The 22,119-nt window shown below is 39.8% G+C and overlaps 1 protein-coding gene across 2 annotated transcripts in view; it reads right to left on the bottom strand.

Annotated features, from left to right (window-relative positions):
- The window catches only part of NRXN3 (neurexin 3), a 1,577,176-nt gene that overhangs the window by 828,062 nt on the left and 726,995 nt on the right, over positions 1 to 22,119 (bottom strand). For both annotated transcript variants that reach the window (XM_024737819.1, XM_024737820.1), the window contains one exon: positions 17,307 to 17,426. In XM_024737819.1, coding sequence (XP_024593587.1) covers positions 17,307 to 17,426 — 120 coding nt within the window. The remainder of the gene's footprint in view (positions 1 to 17,306; positions 17,427 to 22,119) is intronic.

Consider the following 22,119-nt stretch of genomic DNA (forward strand, 5'->3'; position numbering starts at 1 on the left):
TGTGAGGGCTTCCCTGGTGGCGCAGTGGTTGAGAGCCCCCCTGCCGATGCAGGGGACACGGGTTCGTGCCCTGGTCCGGGAAGATCCCACATGCCGTGGAGCGGCGGGGCCTGTGAGCCATGGCCGCTGAGCCTGCGCGTCCGGAGCCTGTGCTCCGCGCCGGGAGAGGTCACAACAGTGAGAGGCCCGCATCCCACAAACAAACAAACAAACAAAAATACTTGTGTGATTGACAGGCACTATAATGGAGAAATATTTAGTGAAAGGAAAGAAATGAGAAAACCTCTCTTTTTCAATGGCTGACACTACGTTAAGCACTGTACAAGGAAAGATAATCACACAGTTCAGATTCAAGATAAAAAAATATATATACTGGTAAGCATGTTTCATAAACATGGAAATTCGACACGAATATTCATTCAGTACAAGGCCCCATTCAACATATATAGATGAATAAAGTAAGGAGGGTGAGCCAAATAGATAAGGTGAGTTTAGGACACATTTGGAGAAGAGAGTTTTCCCACTGGTGCTTAGGTTTATGAAAGCGAGTCCTAGAAGACCTGAAATGGAAAATTCTGTATGAAGAAAAATCCTGGAAAGTCTTAATTGCCATACCATGGAGATTTAAAGTGTTTAAACAGCAACAAAGTTTATGAAGGAAGACTTACAAATAGCTCCTACTAGGTGAATGCGAACTAGAAAAGTAGAGAATAGGATATCATTGGAGAGAAGACAGAATGGTCAGAATTTAGGGTCAAAGCTTGGATGGCCACAAAAAGAAACACATTGAGGGCACTGCTAAGAGTAAGAGGATATGGTTTTTGCAGTGAAACCAACTGCTAAGTGCCTGACTTTCCCTAAGTCATAAGGTAGCAGCCAAGAAACCAAGCAGAGGAATTTACTTGAAATTTGGGTAGTGTGGCCAGGTCACAAGGCAAGGGCTCTAGAGTACTGGTGGGAATGTCATTTATATTATTGACTTGGAACTCCAGATGGTGTACAAAGGCAAGTGAAACCTTTGACACTATGGAGGGTAGAAGGTAGAGTCAGGAGGCCAAGGTCAGAGACAGGTGAAAATATAGGAAGTGGTAACAGCAAAAGAAATTCTCTTTGCTAGGTAGCCAGGCTTCTGAGGAAGTCAGGTTATTGGGAAAATCATAACATGAAAATTGAAGTCACCAAGGTTAACTGCAAAGGATGCAGTGAGATGGAGGCTATGACCAAGGAACTCAGTTCAGATTGTTCTTCACATCCTGAAGGTCAGGAGATGCTGACGATGAGGATGGGAGAAAATGGCATTAAAGGCATATGGACCTTAAAAGAAGAGATATCATGGAACAACGACGGTGAACTGTGCTCTAGTTCCAGGAATAAAAGGATGCAAGCAATCAGTCTCCACCTAAGGAGACTTCAAGGGATGTTGTATCAATGCAGTATATCCAGATTTTAGTTAAGGCACAGATGTTGAAACTGTAAGAGAATTGGTTCACATTAGGTAAATACATATGAAACAATGGTGTGCCCATGTGGAGGCAATTACTTAATCATCTGTGGTCTACTGCTTACTTGGCATCACATATTTGTCATTAGAAATAAACACTTATTTATATAAACACATTTCTACAATGCAAAGGCTGAGAAGTAAATACATCACATTTTCCTCTAATAGACTGAATATAAAGAGAAGAATCACTCCCATGAGAGTACACTTTAAAAAGAATTTAAATCTCCATCATCTAAATATGCTAACCAAATTCTTAAAACCCTTTGAACATGTGGGTTTTAAGAACCACGTTCTCAGGAACAACTAGACTCTGGAAGTACAAGTTCTCTACATAATTATTCTCATTAGTGCCAGTTATTAAGAAGACTGAAATTTAGCTTTCAGATTCCCTCTCCACCAATCTTCCCCCCAGACACTAAGCAGTCACACTTATCATACTTCCTTTCCTCAAATACTACCAGCTTCATAGGTTCCAAAGAACTAACGGCATTCTGCTCGTTGGAACTGATTATCACAATCACCGTGATTAAGATTTTGGTCTAATCGCCTAGTGTTCACAGCTGAGTCCATTATGGAGGCCCCCTGGGTAACTGGATAAATATAATGTTACTGAGACACGACTTCTTGTTCAGTTAAACTCCACTGGAGATCAATATGCAGCCATCTTCCCACGGCAGGCAATAATTAGCACATTAGGCCACTCAGATAATAAATCAGTACTCTACAGTTCTCTGTTTTTGGTTTTTTTTTTTCTGGTCAAGAATGAATAGGGAATAAGAGGTTGGCTATGGGTCTTCTACTACCTGGGCCTCATGTTCAAAGTTAAAGCAGATCAGTGTCAAACTTGGCCTGGCCTGATCTTAGAGCCTCAGGCTCAAAGAGTTTTGAATTGGGGAGAGATAACTAAAGGCATCTACTGTAAATAGTCCATCATGAACACTAAATTACGTTATACTTTACTACTGCAGATGAGTGGATTTTAAAATGAGTTAATTATCCACAAAGTTAAGATTATATATTGATATTCTGATAATGACAGAGGCTGCAAGGATTGTGATTTTCTTCCCTCAGTCCTGTGAATGACAAGAACCAAAGATTCCCCCGGCTAGTAATTCTTCCATATACCAGGAAAAAACCAAAAGTAGGACCTGAGATTACTGAAGGTTCCAGAATCCTTCACAGCGCTCTTAGAAGCCTGTATAAGTATTGCCTTAAAAAGTCCTGATATTTATAGGAAAGGTTGTAGGCCCTCTGAAACTTATTTTTAGGTTTTTGGTTGAATTACACAGACCCAAAATCAGGGACATGTTAAAATTTAAAATTAGAAGAGACAGAATATCACTGCTATTTGAATAATCTAATCCTAGTAACCCTTCTACCCACATCCACTCAACACAGCTACCATCTACTCTAGAGGAAACTATAGCCACCACCACAGGCAAATTGATTCCATAGGGAATAGGATGAATACACGACAGAAGTGGTCCTTAATCTACTCAAAATTCTACTTGTTTTATTCACTGATGACATTTTGCTTTAAAGGAAGGTTCACATTTTTAACTTAAGCTGCTACCTTGAACTTTACAAAAACTATTCTGTTAAGTCCAACACTCTGCTTTACATCTATTATTTCTAACCCTATTAACAAAACTGGGACTTTTGCAAGGTACATATTGTGAGGTTGTGTTGCATTAATTGCCAAAGGCCACCCAGTTAGGAAGGAAAGGAGCAGGATTTGAACCCACTACTCACTCTCAAGTCCATATTAATTTCTTTTATGTGCCGAGTCATGATGTCTCTCAGTTCTGAATATAAATGTAGTGGGATTTTGGAGAAGTGATCAATATAGACTAAAGTGGTCAGAGAAAACACAAAGGGGAGACTTGGGCTGGACCCTAAAAATTGTACAGGATTTGAAAAGCCATGTCAAGAGGAGGGAAGTTTCTCAGAAGGGAGGAATGAGAGTGGCAAGGGCATAATGACCATAGAATAGGCTAGTGACAGTGAGGACATTGGCCTTATTAGAGGGCACGGTAAGCCATGAATCTTAAAGAAAGCTAGTTCAAGAGACAGATTTAAAAAAGTAGATTACTGAAGACCTTGAAAACCAAGTGTGGGGTTTTAACTACATCAAGAGGGGGCCGTAGAAGGTTCACAAGCAGAGGAGTGATTAGACAAAAACGGTGTCCTGGGAAGATAAGTCAGGAATGGGTACACAGGATAGATTTCAGAAATAAAAGCAAGGAGGCCTACGATGGGGAGCTCAAAGCCTGCCAAAGGAAGCAGCAGAGAATCATCTTTAACACACTCTATGTTACCCAGGTGATTTTCACTACCATGGCTTCGAAAGAACTTCAACGTAACACTCCTCCCTGCCTTGCTCTATGTCTGATGAATCTGCCACCAAAACATTCCATGTGACAAGTAACGCAGCTTTAGGAAATATAGCCGCAATCAAATATTGCCTAGGAAACCAAATGTAACTAAATGCAAAATGTTACCCCATACTGGGAAATAGCTGTGAGATTTGGTTATAGCTGTGTTTATTGTTCATTAAACTTTATATAATAAGAAAATATGCTAAATTAATTCACATGCAAATTAAATAAGTTAGATGTTGGAAAGACATGTGGTGTGTTGGGATTGGAATAAAGCCTCTACCAGCGCTGAGAGTTTGCTTGGCTAAACTTACTTGTTTTAATACATTCTTTTCCATTTGTTCCATTCTCATGATTTTTCATGAGTCAGGGACACACAGGTATGTGTGACGATGTGTGTGTTGAACTGCAGGCCCTTTGCCAAAGGTCCCCCAGTGCCAGGTCACTGGTGTGAGCTTTAACTAGATGATACACTTAAGCACCGGTATGAAGGAGCCATCTGGGAGTTTCAGGCAGGGAGAGGAGAAAGAAAGATTACCCTTAAGGAAAAATAAATCCCAGACGATGTCTCCCTGCCCAAATCCTTTTTCAGAGATAAAATTATACCCCAAATATTGAGTATTCAGTTCAGATAAAGGGACTTCCTGCTAAATAACCTCAACAGTAGACAAATACCTGATCTGCGGCTCCCTGACACACAGAAACAAAGGTATTTGGATAGAAAAATTATTTCAGAACAATTGGGAAAAAATCCTAAAGGAAATTTGTATTTATTTGTAATATGTATATGTGTACAGGTACTTATTTTTATTTATATAAACACGAATTTGGTTTTACTCATATAAAGATATCTGGGTAAAATTGCAGTTTTACAGTTAGTTGAGGGCTGATTACAAAAAACATCCAGTGAACTGACTAGGAAATAAGGCCCAGAGTCAGATGCTGTTGTTTCCTATCAATGCTCCTGAAAGTGGTTGAAAAGAATCTACTACGTTTGGATGAATTCTCCCACATAGATATAAAAATTTTGAAATCCAGGGTGTACAAAAATCAAGAAACCTTTGTGTTTTACATTTTTCGATATACAGTGCATCTAAGTTCTTCAATCATGTATTATGTACTAATTTAGGTCAACATAAAACTCAGCAAAAATTGATGAATGATATTAAAGCAGAAGAGTTCTTCTGTCTCACTAGACCTCTAGAGTACTAGAGTGTTTCTAGGAATCTCATCATGTGAAGTAAACCACAACATCTCTCTGGAAGCAAATGCCATGGAAAAAAACTGGAACCCAAGAGGCTCCTTCCCTATACACATTTTAAGGGCTCTTTCCCTCAAATTACAATCCACTGCAAAACTATTCCACTTATGTGTAGATGCATCTATGTGTAACTGCTCAGAAACTGCAAGGCTTTCTGTGAGAAGGGATAAGGGCAAGAGAGAAAAGAAATAAAAACATCTTGACATTTCCATTTTTCATCCAAAGAAGAAACCTGCGTATCGGGATGCTCATTAGAATTCCTGCATGCCTAAAAGCATTCTTTCTGGCAAGAAAACACCTAGCCCTGGTAGAAATGCTATTCACCTCATGAAAAGAACACTAGGACCTTTGCACAACTCAGACTCTGAAAATATGCAAGGCTCAGTCATTCACTCAACAAATATAGTTTGAGCATCTATTATGTGCTTGACACCATGCATAGCCTGAAACAAGGTCATATTAAATAATTGGTAAAATCATGCCTGTTTTTTCTTGTACTTTTATGCATTTTCCAGATTGTCAACAGTGAGCTTGTATACCCTTAATTATCAAAAAAACCTCAGTTAAAACTAAAAAGCATCAACAATGCAAGGTCCCTCCTATTTTTCTTTTTGTAGATATGCGTCAAAAATAAGCACACGAAAGCATCTAAAGATCAAAACGAGGACAGTCAACAGCCAAAACACTCCCTGGCATAGAAACACCCCCACTTTCCTGAAGAACCCAAATTTTTTGTTTGAAAACACTTCTTAATTTCATTTGGCCAAGAGACATGGATCAGGCGGCAAAGATCCACAGGCCAAAGGTAGGTGAGAAAACAAACTATAATTCTAGGTAAAGAAAATAAGAACTGCTGGCTGCAAGAGCCAAATCCATCCCTGCACCCACTGAGCTTAATCAAGTGTTAGCAGAGGGACTGGAGGGAAAAAGCAATAGAGACCTTATAAATGAAACTCAGATGAAACACTTGATGGAGACACATTTGCGGGTATTTAGCTTGGTGCAGCTTCTTTTGCTATAGAAGGCTGTTTGACTACAGAAAGTCTGTAACTGGAGTTGAAGGATACCCCACACACACACCAAAAAATTAATTAATTAATTAATTAATTTAAAAACCAGGTTCTAGAATATTCTAGGCTACCAGGGCTGTTCCAGAGCTAATGCAAAGCGTTAACTCATCTCTAGAGGTTGTGGTTTAAATCACAGCACACTAGGTGTTATGTCATCAAGCCTACCTTTCCCTTCCCCCAATGTCAAAGTGTAAAGGTGAAGTCAAGTAAAAAGAAACAGGTTGACACCCACTTCCAACCTCAGTAGAGTAATAGTGATTGGATCTGAAACAACTGACCTGAAACAAACAAGAAAAGGACAACAAATGTGAAACAATGGCCTGTAACACACTGGACATCAGGCAAAGGACAGCGATTCCTGAAAGGGAGAAGACAAACACGGTGAGCTGCAAGATTGCCCTCGCTTATGGCCTTGGAGGACGTCTGCACCACGGCACAGGGAAGGAACCCCAGGTGCAGCCCGGCAGACTCCTTCAGATGAGTCAATGGAGCCGAGAGTCAAGAGAGAGCAAGGCAGCCAGAATGCACAGAGGCATGGATGCATCTTAAACACACTCCATGGAGCAAGAGAAAACAGAAATAAAAGACCCCATAATGGGCGATCCCATTTATACATATTCAACAACAGTCAAAACTCATGTATGCTGATACAAATCCAAGTAGTAGGGCTTCCCTGGTGGCGCAGTGGTTGAGAGTCCCCCTGCCGACGCAGGGGACACGGGTTCGTGCCCCAGTCCGGGAAGATCCCACATACTGCGGAGCAGCTAGGCCCATGAGCCATGGCCGCTGAGCCTGTGCATCTGGAGCCTGTGCTCCACAGTGGGAGAGGCCCGCGTACCGCAAAAAAAAGACCTCACAGAGAAGGAATGACTAGAAGAGGCTCGAGGGATCACTCTGGGAAGATGAAACTGTCCTTTATCTTAACTGGGGTGTTGGTTACATGGCTATAAACATTTATCATAATGCACTTAAGATCTGTGCATTTTGCTGAATGTAAATTTTACCTCAATCAAAAACTGCCCCCCCCGAAAAAATGGTAACAGAAAAATTTAAGGGAAGAGAACCAAATTATATTTATTAGCTCTACTTTACAAGAGAAGATAAAGTCATTTGCATCTCTTTTGCCTTTATATGGAAATGCTAATAAATGGAAATGAAAATAAATGTAGAAAATTATGTCTATATTAAAAATACATTAAAATTGTACCTGTATGTGACTAACAAGGTAATATAAAATTATCCTCTGTGAACCAATAGGCTCTCAGTGGATTACTACCATCACCATCAATAAGTAACTAGTCAAGCACACCAGAAATAAATGGGCCATAATTAAACATAAGCAATAAAAATAGTCTACGAGGGACTCCCCTGGTGGCACAGTGGCTAAGAATCCACCTGCCAATGCAGGGGACGTGGGTTCAAGCCCTGGTCCAGCAAGATCCCACATGTCGCGGGGCAACTAAGCCCACGCGCCACAACTACTGAGCCTGCGCTCTAGAGCCCGTGAGCCACAACTACTGAGCCCTTGTGCCACAACTACTGAAGCCCACCTGCCTAGAGCCTGTGCTCCACAACAAGAGAAGCCACCGCAATGAGAAGCCTGTGCACCGCAACAAAGAGTAGCCCCTGCTCGCCACAACTAGAGAAAGCCCGCGTGCAGCAACGAAGACCCAATGCAGCCAAAACTAAATAAATAATAAATAAATTTATTAAAGAAAAAAAATGGTCTACAAATACAGCATGCTGAAGATGGCTGAAATGAAATTAGCGAGGCCACAGATTGCAACAACTCAAAACAATCCCTGACAAGCTACAGGTCCCAGAAGTGCAGAGACCATTTCTCCTTGAACCGTAAGTCCAAGTATCAACTGGAACTGGTAGAAATGAATACTTCACCTGTGAGGCCCAGCTCGTTTCATGCAGGGTTGTGTAAAACAAAAGCTGCAAGCAGTCCTGGCTCTTGCTGAATCTATATGACACTGTGTGTGTATTAATACCAGCAGTACTGCAGATTTTAGGTACAAAATAGCCCCGTCTTGATATCAGGGGCATTTATAAGCAAGCGTGATTCCCGTGGGCAACAAGCTAGCCACAACCTGCATCTATGAAACTGTTCTGAAGAGTATCAATACCTTCATCCTCATTCTAAGAAGACTCTGGGTTTAATTGCCATCCCCTGGCCTTCTTTTAGACACATTGAATATCTGTGGGCCCAGGAATGAAACACAGATGCAAAGAAATAACTTGGAGCATTCCTTTTGATGCTGCCCACTCGTGAATGCTTCTTTTGTACCTGTCTCACCTTCTGGATCTTGCCAACCATGGTACCAGGCTGCTCCTCCCAGCCTCCCTGACTCCTCTGGACTCAGCCTCTGCCTGCCTAGACCTACCAAACCTGCAAAATGGCACCTGCTTGATGGGACTTCTGATCTTACTACCTGAGGAGGTCAATCCTAATGTTGCCCCCTGCCCCCATAACAATGTAACCACTAGAATATATGGGGTAAGCGTTGCCATAAAAGTAGTAAATTTCTGGGGCTAACGTTAATCCCTATGTGTTCAGATGAGTGCTTATTAAGAACATTCCTTGAGGCATTCAGGAGACCTTGGCAGTCAAGAGCCCAGACTATGTGGTCAAATGTAAATCTGAGTCTTTGTCTCCCCACCTAACAGTTTTGTGACCTCCAGCAAATCACTTGACTTCTCCATGTCTCAGTTTCCTCATCTGTGAAACAGGGATCATAAGAATATCTTACTTTCTCGGGTTGTGTAAATGACAAAATGACACAACAAATTTAGCACGGTGACTGGTACACAGTTAAGTGGTTAAAAAATAAAAAGTAATGGCATGAGAGAAATATTCAAGGTAAAAAAGGATTTGTAATTGAACAGAGCATAACATTCTTAACAAAAATTATCTAAAACTTAAGAAAAAGCCTAGGAAAGACACGTGTCCTTTCAATGTCATATAGGGATATTGTTTAACATATCCACAAGACACATGTCCTTTCAATGTCATATAGGAATATTGTTTAACATATCCACACAAGAAATACTTAATTCTATGGGAAAATGTACCTTTGTTTGACATAGGTATTTACTATTAATTAAGGTGCAGAGTCTATGAGATGATACATTAACCTGTAGATTTTTGTTCAGTAAAGACACAATGTTCAGTAGAAAAGATAACATCAAAAGTTAAGAGCTCTTTACCCTGTGAGACATTCACCAGGTTATTTAAACTAAATTTGTATTTTAATATTCTTTTTAATGCCTATAAATATCAGTTCTTCAAATAATCTTTTGCGATCTTATTGTTTACACTTCAACCATATTGTTGTTTCCCCCGTTAAGGAGTTAAATACACTTGGCACACATTCTATTCTATTCATTCTCATTTATATGAGTTATGTTTGAACTTTATGAAAATTACATTTGTATGAGTCATGTTTTAACTTTCTGAAAACTATATTAAAGAGTAGCTAATGGTTCTGTAGGGGCTATTACATGTCATGTCCTGAACTTCACAATTATGAATGTGACTTATCCTTACAACACTCTTATGAGATGGAACATATGAATATTTACATTTTAGAGACATCGAGGTGTTAATTAATTACTAGCACCAAGGTAACACAGCTATTAAACAATGGAGTCAAGATTTCAACGGAAGCCATCCACTCTACATCAACTGTCTCATCCACTATGCTTTATGGCATATATTGAAATTGCAATAACGTAAGAAAAAAAGATGGGAAATCAGAAGCTGGCCAACTGAGAATGCAAATATAAATATTTGGGGCTATGGGGGGATATTCTGATTCTAAATCTATAATATCTAAAGATGTTCTTGCTAAATGGCCCCATTTAAGTGTTAAGACAGAAACAACTGAAGTGTTCAGAATTCCAGAATGTGATAAAATAAACAACCAAGGACACAGAGCTTCTCTTTTCCAAGCCTATATTCTTATGTATCGATAATTTGGTTGTCTGAAAAGATTTGCCCACCTGAAATTTTAAGCCCTCTAGTCTAGTAATTAGTGCAGATGTTCACTGTGATTATTTCTAATAACGACTAAGTAGTAGCAAATCTAATAATAATGTGAGCTTTCATGTCAAACAAACCTGGATTCAAGTTCTGACTCAGCTACTTCCTAACTGTGTGGCCTCATCTTTCCCACTGTTAAAATCAGGACAATAGTAGTGTGGTATTTCTTAGGGACTTTGGGATGATTAAAGGGACAACATCTTTCTAAAGGTCATAGCACAACACTAGGATTTGACAAATATCGAGGGATTTGACAAATATCAAATACTATTTGATTTGACAAGTATCAAATAGTATTAGTTATAATAAAAACTGTTACTACTCCTATTTATGAAGTACTGATCACACTCCTTGTGCTGAAACAAAGGAGGCTAATTCAATTTCATAGTATTAGAGTTAGAATTGGCATTTAAAGCAGTTTGATTCTAAAGCTAGTTAACCTAATGACTATACTATGAAGTCTTTTATAATGTAATAAGTTATATATATTACAAATCAACCTTTTAAAAATATGGTTTATTGTAATTAAACTTCCAAGATAAACGTCTACCAATGGTTCAATGAAATAAGATTTGGGCCGTACTAGGTCTACATCTAGGATCCGGCAAGAGATTCAACACAGGGGGTTCTTCCCCAGTGAACTGGGCACCATCATGTGCATTCTACTGAAGAAAATTAGAAAATCTAATGTTTTTTACACTTTGAAAATGCGTATTATGCAATGAGAGCACAGATTTTCACCTGAGTGTAATTTTAACCATACAAATGCTTAGAATAAAGACTGGGAAGAAATCGGTAATCACAACAGCATTTTCTAAATAGGCAGGGGTGGGGCTGAATCCACACAATAGCGAAATACCGTATTCTGACTCAGTGCCAGCATAGGAAGGAACTGAAGAACAGATTCCCTGAGGGAAAAAGTGACCTGCTCCTTAGAATGGGAGCCCTAAGATCTGTGGCAGGAGCGACAGCCAGCTGGAGACCCCAAGGAGAATTAGTCACTCACTCATTCACTCAACACGCGTTGACTGCTGCAGGCTCTGTGCCGTCTCAGGGGGAGAGAGGGAAAGGAGCCAGCTCCTGTCTCAGAGAGACAGGAGAGAGCTGTGGGGTGAGACAGCTCACCCCGTGCAGACACCCACTCTTCAGAACTAAGCTCTAAAGGGCTTGACCACCAAAAGGAAGGAATGCTTTCCTCCAGGTCCCTTGGAGCCCATTGAAGAAGCGCCATCAAGGCCCCACCCCTGACTCAGGCAGCTTCCAGAACCTCCCCTGGCTCAAGGAGGGTTGCTGGACAGGTAAAGCCTGAAAACTGAGGTAGGAAGTAAACACATTACCAAAAACATGAATATACTGTAGTCTCGTATCCTGGGAAATTATCGCTATAAATATAACAACATAGGCTCATAACATAATGCCAGGGTACCTATATGGACCCAAGAGACAGAATCTGCATACACACATGTCTGTCCCCTCCCTACACAGTCCCACCCCACTCCCAACCAGAGGAGGAGTCTTTGAAAGCTCCCCCGATCTCTGACAGTGACAAGTGTTGGCACACGGGTTTATTCACAGGTACAACACCTGGGCAAGAGTATGTCCATGCGATTTGCAAAAGCTTGTGGGGGGCGGGGAAACTGGGAGGAAATAGCCAAAATATTACCAGTGGCTATAGTATATTTCTCTCTGCTTGCTGGAACGCCACGTTTCCTTTCCAACCCTAGTTCATACCATATTTGCTTAGGAAGTATTTACAAACTTTTCAAGACTCATTTGTCAATGAAAACTTTTCTAAAAGCAGTAATTCTTCTTAATGGAGCCTCAACCCCAGGGAGAATTGATCTCACTCCACCTTATGACCTCTCACTGTATACTGTTCATATTTCTATTAAAGCACGTTCATATGTGTCTTCCCCCATTAGACTGTAATGTCTTTAAGAACAGGAATGTATCCTATTCATGATCATATCTGCAAATAAGAAATGTTTGGTGAGTGAATGAATGAGTAAATGATAAAGTATGTTCTAAGCAGAAAATAGATGTCTTAATAGTGAACTTCTCAAATATGGCCTAGTTGCTGGACAGGTAAAGCATGAAAACAGAGGTAGGAAGTAAACACATTACCAAACACATGAATATGTTGTAGTCTGATATCCAGGGAAATTATTGCTATAAATATAACAACACAGGCTCATAACATAATGCCAAGGTACCTATATGGACCCAAGAGACAGAATTAGCATACACACGTCTGTCCCCTTTTCTGTGCACTAAGTAATGTGCATATTGCTTATTTTTGTCTGAAGCCTGAATGGGAAATGTGTTTTTAACAGATTTAATCAATATACCAACCTACATTAAAACAATAAATAAACCCACACAATAAGTAAAAAGCAAAAGGCCAGTGAATAGCCAACAGTGCAGCTTAACAGCCATTCCAGCATAAAACTGTCTGAAAAGGCCCTTCACACGCCACTGTCTGCACAATCCACAGTGGCTTGCTATTGATTTGTTGCAAGCAAAGAACATCTATTATCACACGCCAGTATGAACCAAGCAATTTCTCCAGCAAGTAGCCCACAATGTACATCGCGCAATGTAGTGTGGGCACCTGGCTGCTGAAGGTGGGCTGAGAACCCACATTTATTCCCATCTTTTCACCCCACAAAGCCGTTATAAACATCCAATCTATAAATCCAAGAACTTGATGTGTGGACTCACATGCCACAGACTGTCCCACATTCACTTCTCCAGGGCACAGAAGCAATAACGAGATTCCAAAATTATACTACTCAAAACAGTTGTCATGAACACGCCTAAAGGTAATAGCTGTGAAGTGTTTAAAATCGCTATTTTCAAAAAGTCCTCCCAAATGATAACATTTTCGCGTATGTGTGGGAATGTGCGAGTGGGCTGGTTTTGCTGAGACCTTGTGTGGAGTTGTGAAGAAGAGAGGAACTCAACAATCGGTTGCCAGTGGGGTTGGCACTGCCATTCAATACAGGAAACGGATCCTGGATTCACCTGATAGTGTAAGGTCTACAACATACTGAAATTGCTCAGACTCTCTGTCCTGATTTAAAATACCAATAAGAACTCAATATCCAAAAGGAATCTCCTTACAAGGACCCTTAAAAGGTTTCCTTCCTTTTGTTGCTCTTAAAATGTAACCCCTACAACACGTCACTAAGTGGTATGCAGGTGGTGCTCACCCTCGGGGAAATCAGCCTCCCTCTGCTTTGAAGTTTTCAGAACTGAGGATATTCTTTGGAGAACGTTACTTGTGTGTCCTTTCATGGATCTTACTGGACCCTACATGAACTCAAAATTGCTTCTGGGATGACTTTGCCCATTGTAGTTTCAAACCAGCCTGAAACATCACCTAATAAAACTCCCTATGATTTTACCATTACATGAAATGGTGGAAAGTCATGTCTTAAAACTAGATAAGACAATTAATAAATCAATTATACCTGAGTTTCCAATCAGATGATTTTTTTTTTCTATCCAATACAAGGAAATCACTCTCATACAAGGTAACCAGCTACAGAGAATACACGTCATATTTTCACAACCACTTATATCAGTTTTACAGCTATCTTTGTAAGAATGAACAAGAAATTTACCCCACTGGCTCCATCAACCCACCATGCTTTCAAAAAGAATGACGGAATCAAGTTAAAACCATGCAGGCTTGGTCTATTCATACTAAACAAGACACAATTTTTAAATGTAAACTCTACTCATGGAGGCCGCATCTATGTGACAGCACCTCGAAATTGTCAAACAAATGCCAAACCTAGCAAATGGGCAAGAACAAAACAAAGGTTATAAGTGATAGAACCAATTCTAGAAGAAGTGGGCACGACTCTAAAATGCAGACATTTCTTTAGAAACTTGCAGGTCACGTCCAGATATAATTAACTTTTCTACATATGATGAACTGAGCACTTTATTTTGAAAAATACCATAGTCTAGCCATTTCCCTTTTGAACAAGTTTCAATTCTTGGATATGCAATAATAAATAGAGATGTTTTCATTTCTATTAATTGAGGATCAAGCTGCTGTCCTGAGAAACTGCTCAAGGAAAATGAAAGTATTCAAACATTTTCCCCCGCAAAAACAACTTTAGCCATTAGATTGAATTTCTAACCAATTCACATGGTCTTATGACAGTATTCTAAGGAATATAATTTATTTTAGACATATGCAACATTCTACAAAACATGCTATTCCCAAGAATCGGGTAAAGGCCAGATTTCCTTGATGTCACTCCACTTACAATGCATGGCCCATTTCTGTTATTTAGGTCAAAGGCAGGCCACCTGTGACATGCATGTTACCAAAGCAACTATTAACCATCTTTGTGCTCTCTCATAGAAGATGCAATCTCTGCTTTTCTCTATATTCCTTCTCTTTCATCCTTCTTCATCTTCTATTCACTTATTTTACCCTTTCTTCTTTCTTTGCAATTTTCCCCACGGCTTTCGCCAATGATAAGCATGAGCCTTTTTCCAATCTGCTGGTGACACTGAGGGTTAATACTCAACTCCCAATGCAAACAAAGCTACCATGATTTGCTGACAAAGGTAGGCACACAGAGTATTAGATAGGTAACATCATCTTGAAGTTGTTTGTGGAGTAGCAAGTTACAACTCTAAGGATCCAGGTTGATACAGAAAATAATAACCTATGACGTAAAGAATTGAGACTGATTTTCTTAGGTGGAACAACTGGCTCTGATGCTAGTTCCCAACGTGAAGTTACCCCAAATACTTCAATACAGAGACATTCGCTGTAACAATTTTAAGCAACCTACAATTTTGATGTATTTGGTTGGGTTTCATTAAAAGTTTACATCTGAACTTCATAGTTACATCACGTATATCTGAATTCCATATATTCCCCACATTCTGCTATTAAAATGTACTTGCTCACATATCCATGTAGCCATCCAGTCACAGAAGCCCTGGTCCACTCTCCAAGAGGAGAATAGGCAAGTAGATTATTTTAATGATTTGGGCTCAGAAGTCTTTTACAATCAAAAATTCAACTGCATTGCTTATAGAATAAAGTTCAAAATACATTATCCTAAACCTGGATGCCTTAGAAACGTTTTTGAAGGATGAGAAGCTATTGCCACAAAAGAACGCTGACCTTTCCCAATCCTGGTTCTGGTACTTCATCACACACTGACAAATTGTTCAGGTCAGATAATGCAATATCCTCATCCCAGACTGAGGCACAATCTTTTCTTGGCAAAATCAGAAAAAATCACAGAAAACTGGAAAGAATCCTGGTTGATTTTTAGCAGAAAACAATGCCTAGCCTGGGTGGCAGAAAGGAACTTTTCAGTGAGCAAAAAATGCATACATACCTTCTGAAGACTGTGCCTATTCACCGCAGTTAGCGTAACTTACCTTTCCGTCTTTCCTTTGTGCAGTCTCTTCCTGACCGTGGTTTACTGGGACTGGTATGTATGTGTGACATGGAATAAACTTGTGAGGATAAAGAAGCATTATGCTACCACTTAGGAAATAAGCCTCCCATGCAGACAAATTGGAGGGAAAAGAAAGAGCATATAGAACAATTCTTCAGGGACTCTGGATGAATCCAATCACTGCCTGTTTTAGAGTGGAACAGTATTTCCAAATCATAAATATGGAAACAGGACTTTCAATAAAAATAATACCAAATAATTGGAAAGAGTCATCTAATGCCAAAGGCTTCTGCAAACAGTGTGTCCTTTGCATTATAAATCCAGAGGCAAACGCTTACACCTAGATCAATGAGGTTCAAAGAATTTTCTTTCTACATTTCCAGATTCCGCACTTGTTTCTCCTTAGTGTATCTTAAGAGACTGACAGGGTACATAAAGAAAAAAGGCCTATGAAAAAAATGGAAAACAGGACAGGAGACAACTACACACACGAAAAAAGTTGAGAAATAAGGAATCAAGGAAAACCAAATAGACATAACAGAGATAGCACTGTAATTGGCGACTGCTCCCACTTGTACAAACTGTAATGTAACTTCAGTATTTGCTCAGATAACATTACGCATCTTTTTTATAAAACCAACTGATGACAACTATGAGTTCAGGTTATAAAATAAACTCCTACCATGAAGGCTGCATTTAGAAAATGAGAAGGTCAGCAGGACCCACTAAGTCAGGGCTTTTCAACAAATCACTTTTCAACAAATTCAGAGATTTCAAGTGTTTGCTCATTTCTAAAGGTGGCCATGTTAGGAGGACGTGGAGACACAGGCTATAGATTCCCACAGAACTGAACTCTCTCCACCGTCAGTGCTAGAATCACCTTCATGAAATCAGTCTTCTCCTAGAATTAAAACAGCTGAGGTACCCGAAGCATCACTAGTGGACAACAGTAACAACTGGCTCTCTTCCAATACAAAGCAAATACACAGATACATACATATAAACATACTCACAAAATAGAAATATATATATATATATAAACAGAGTGACTATGCACATATAAACTAAACAGATATCAATAAATTTAGCCAGAGGGAATCTCTGCCTACATTTGAAAGACCCTTGAGAATGCATTAAACATTTCTAGTTGGAAAAAATAATAAACTCTCTTAATGTCTTCATCATTTGGAAGGCCTAAGAAATTCTCTAAACTCAGACTTTTTGAAAAAATAGCTACATTCCTTAAATGTCCTCCAAGTTCTAGGCAATGTAAGTGGGAGAGTCTCAAAATTGTTATCCAGATGATTTAATTAATGGAAAACTGAACTCCTTAGAACAAGAATATTGTCATAATTGTTTTGTTTGTCAAAGGTCATCTAATCTAAAGAAAACAGAGAGTAAGTAAATGGAAAAACATCTAGTATTGTTGAACAAGAAATGTCGCTTTGCCATTAGACCATTAGTCCTTTATTTTCCCAGTTTCTGGATGAGAAATTGCTTATGAATCTTTCAGAAGAGCCATCCTTTTACGTAATGTCCCTTATGGTTTCTCCAGACCTCTGAACTCTTTGAAAATATCCCAAGCATCAAAAGGTTGTACTCACGATCATTGCACTGGCTTCCAGAATAGGAGGTCATGGAACAGTCGCAGGTGAAGCCTTCCCACTGCTGCATACAGACCCCCTGGTTGGCGCATGAATCCTCCTGGCAGGTGGTACTTGGTCCTAGTAATTCATAAGAAGAGCAGGAAAGAAGAAAAAAGGAGAGAGAGAAAAACGTGTTAAAATTAATCAAATTCAAAGCAATCACTTGAATTTACTATTCTCATGCCCCAAAACATTCAAAGACACAACCACCAAAAATGTCAACTCTATATCATGCAAGAAGAATTCACTACATAAGACAACAGAAATACACACTTAGCCACAAACTATCAACAGTTACACACAGAAGGGAGAGGGCTGAACACACTGTTCTCTTTTTGGCAGACTTTGCAAAAGAGCTTCATCTCTACCATTCAAGTAGAAAGATATCTCACTTGGAGCATGGTCTTTCTAAATGAACAATGCTGAAGCAGAAAAATGCATTCCCATGATTCTTGTGAATTAAGGCACAAAAGTTCTTACAGTCTACTTCGTGACACTAGAAAGATGTGTGACGATAACGAGGAGGAGAAGAAGGAGGGTAAAGCGGCCAGCATGCATTGTTGTTTTGTAGGCGATAAGCACTTTGTCTAGCTTATCTCATGAAGCTCACCAGTGACCCTAAGATGTAAGGAATTATGATTACCTCTGTACCACAGATTTGAAAAACTAAGCTCACAGAACTAAAATAATTTACCCAAGGTCACACATTGGATAATTAAAGGACCCTGATGTCCAACTTAGGTAAACTAACTCTGAGACTAACTACCTCAGGGGTTCTTAAAGCGTAGTTTCAGACCAGATCACCTGGGAAGTTGTTAGGAATGCAAATTATTGGGCCACCCTATACCTACTGAATTAGAAACAACTCTGGGGGGAGGTAGAAATCTGTGTTTGCACAAGGATTTTATGATGTAGACTAACGTCTGAGAACCAGTGCGCTGCACCACACTGCTGCTATAGGTTTACAGAAGAATGTATTCAAACAGTGTGCATACACCAGAGGGTGTATTTGAGGTACAGGAAGATAACATTAGAACTTATGTTCATTTTCTTTAAGTATACCTACCTTGGGGACATTCTCAAAACCTTCTGCAGATATGAGTGAGCAACTGAAAAAGTCGTGATCTCTGCCTTACAGACTGCCATCTCTCCCAGGTCATCCTGGGACCTCTCTTTCACCATTCTCTTTTTCACTTCTATCTTCTGCCTCTATCTTGGCGTTAAAGATAAACCTACACCTTTGGAATTATCTAAGCTAACAGGAAATATCTTAATATTCAGGATAACTCCATGAATTTCCCAGAAAGCCCCAGCAAAGGAGGTGGGCCCTTTGACTCATCAAATGTAGTAGTCAGGATCTGATGCAAAAAAGCACTTGACACAGTAAAAATATATCCATTGCAGTAAGTGCATATTCCACAATTTCCAGGCTAAGCCTCACACAGGCACAGAATATTGAACTATAAGCCTTTCGGGTCCTAAGGATGCATATTCAAAAGAGATGCATGACTACAAAGGGGTTGTCTTCTGGGTGGCAAGACATTTTGTATTTATTCATGAAGGGTAGAAGCAGTACAGACCATCACTCCTAATACAAAGCTGTCAGGATATGACATAAGAAACTTAAAGACAATTACTAACACTGGGGGAGCAGCATAGCTGCTGGGTTTCTGCAGCTGCTATATGCCATGTGGTTCCCCCATGTGGAGATGAAAGGAGGTTCATGGTCATGTTCTCAGTGGGTCTTAAACTTGAGCATTGTGTAGTACAAGGCTCATTAACAATGGCAAATCACGACAGCTTCTTTCAAAGGACAAAAGCTTCTGAGAAGTCCATGGGGCTCCCTGACCAAACAGCTCTCACCAGACAATGGGCTAGTAATTCAATTGTGCTCAAGAATCAGAAACACATGGAAAGCTTTCCCTTGAAAGGCAGCCGAACAGCAAAAACTTTGGGAAAACACTAATTCTTTGCATGTTCACTGAATCTGAAGACAAAAGTTTTCCCATGTCTTTCTCTTCCTCTTTAGCCAAATTTTAACCATTTTCTAAGGACCAGCTAAAATGCCTCCTGGATATCAAACATTCCCCAGTAACTTCAGACAACAATTCTCCCACTTCCTAGCGGCCACGGCACGTATTATCCGCATCACTAACATTTATATATGATAATATTTAACACTTTATTACACATGGCAGTGTACTCTGCTTACATAATCCTCTAATTCTTTCACATTTTTTAAACTATTTGTCCCAAAAAGAGTGAATGCTGCCTACAGTTAGAAAGCAAGTACTATGCTTTGGTTATGTCCCTGCTGTACCAAGCACGTACTATGCTTTGGTTACGTCCTATGCTGTGCCAGATGCTGAGAAAGTGTTTCAGTAAATGTGGAGCTGATCTGAACTACAGCCCCCGGATTTGTCAATATCTCATACTTCTAAAACCTGGGCATGGGAGAATGGTTCTTTGCAAAGCAAGCAATCAGTCCCGTTTGTCAAAGGTTGGTCGGAATCCCATACAGAGGGAATTATAGGCCATTTCCAAAGTCCACGGGATTTGTTTCCCACGCATTAAGGGGCCAATGCCATTCAGAATCGGATAACCCTCAAAGACTTGACTACACGGTAATCGTCTAAGAACAAGGGCAGTTTCAGGGTTTCAGTGAAGACCAGGAGAACCTGCAATGACTTCTCATCCATCTGAGCCTGAAATCCTACTTCCTTTCTAGGGTGAGATCCCAGGGCCCCTGCCTCCTCCTCCAGACTCATTTCCTACCACTCACCTCCAGTACACCACGCTCCAGCCATCCCTTCCTCCTTCCAATTCCTCTCTAACACAATGGTGCTCACAGCGTGGGCCTGAGTCAGAGTCAACAGCACCTGCATCCCCTGGGAGCTCGTGAGAAATGCATGTTTTCAGGCTCCACCCAGACCTACTGGCTGGAGGCGGGGCTCAGGAACCTGAGCTGTGACAAGCCCTCTGCGTGGTTCTGAAGCCGCTCCGTTCCAGGACCCCTGCTCTGACACTTCAAGACCATCCCTACCTTCAAGGTCCTTTGCTCTTGGCCAACCCATAGCCTGAAATGTCCTTCCTGCAGATTTTCAAATGACTGGTTCATTTTTTCTTTAAGTTTCAGCTCAAAATGATCTTTCTTCAGACTATCCTATTTAAGGAAGTCCCCATCAGCATTTAATTTACTCTCCAGCCTATTTCCTCCCACTTTATTTAACTCACAACAATTACATGGCCTGTAACTAAGTTATTTATTAAATTCTTTATTGTCTGTCTCATCCTTCTGGAATATGAGTTCCTTGAGGGCAGAAGCCTTGTCTGTTTTGCTCACCTTTTATATCTCTAGTTTCTGATAAAGTATTCAGTGTAAAGTATTGAATGAAAGAAAGAACAAGACACTACCATATATAAAACAGATAACTAATAAGGACCTACTGTATAGCACAGGGAACTCTACTCAGTACTCTGTAATGGCCTATATGGGAAAAGAATCTAAGAAAGAGTGGATATATGTATATGTATAACTGATTCACTTTGCTGTACACGTGAAACTAACACAACATTGAAAATCAACTATACTCTGATAAAATTTTTTTAAAGAAAGAAAATTCAAAAGATGTTGGAAGAAATTTAAAAAAATAAAATAAAAACGTACTTCTACTTAATAGATGAAATTAAAAAAAAAAAAACAAGAGTATAAAAAAGATAAAGAAATAAAGTCATTCTTTTGTGACTTAAAGCCATGTGGTTTTCCTAACTAATTTATCCATAGAATTTACAAGTATCACCTTATATAAGCAATTTTCTACTTGGAACCAAACATTTTGGGGGTAGTGGTGGTATTTAATTGACCACATTTCCTCTTCTGATTTAACTATTAGACTCATTTAATCTCAGCAGATGTTGGGACAAAGGCTCTTGGGTCCCCAATGCCCAGGGACAGTATGCAATAACTGTGTTGAATGAGTACAAGTTTGGACTAGACTCTAAAACACTTTCTAAATGGCAATATAAGCTCCTTTTCTTATTTCAAACTATAAGGACATCCTTTCCTGAATACACTATATCTTAATCTATTTCTCATATTTTCATACTGTCTTCAAAATTGAGAGAGAGAGAAAGAGAGAGAAAAGGAAAGGGAAGGGAAGGGAAGGGAAGAGAAGGGAAGGGAAGGAGGGAAGGAGGGAGGGAGAGAGAGAAGGAAGGAAGGGAGAAGAAAAGAAAGGAAGAAAAAAGAAAAGGTAAAGAAACATACCAAAATGCTCTGGAAAAAAAGGAAAAAGAAAAACTTCAAACAATGTTTCCGACTGCACATCCATTGATATAATTTGATCTTACACGAATCAGACCGAGGATATAACAATAACAAAACAAGGGATTACCTAGCACTTATCATGTGCCAGACAACGTACTAAGCGTGTTTCAGATACTAGTTTATTTAGTCTTCATAAACACATGATGAAGCAATTATAAGTATTAAAGAATCAGAGAAACAGGAACGATTTTCTCATGGAAGACATCCAGAACTTCGAAAACAAAAGAATTTTTTGACTGACGATCAAGTTGGAAGGCAAGGATTTCAGAAAAGTAAAGTAAGTCACAGAACCGTCAGGTGATTTTTTTGCAAGGTCCCACAGGTAACAAGTAGCAGGGTGAGGTCTCAAACCCAACCCAAGCGTGCTAACTCTACAACTGATCCACCTAACCTCTGATCCACCTAACCTCTATGGATGTGGATAAACCAGAGGGAGGGAGGGAG

The sequence above is a fragment of the Neophocaena asiaeorientalis genome, unplaced genomic scaffold, assembly GCF_003031525.2.
Source record: "Neophocaena asiaeorientalis asiaeorientalis breed wild unplaced genomic scaffold, Neophocaena_asiaeorientalis_V1.1 scaffold49, whole genome shotgun sequence".
Taxonomy (NCBI): Eukaryota; Metazoa; Chordata; class Mammalia; order Artiodactyla; family Phocoenidae; genus Neophocaena; species Neophocaena asiaeorientalis.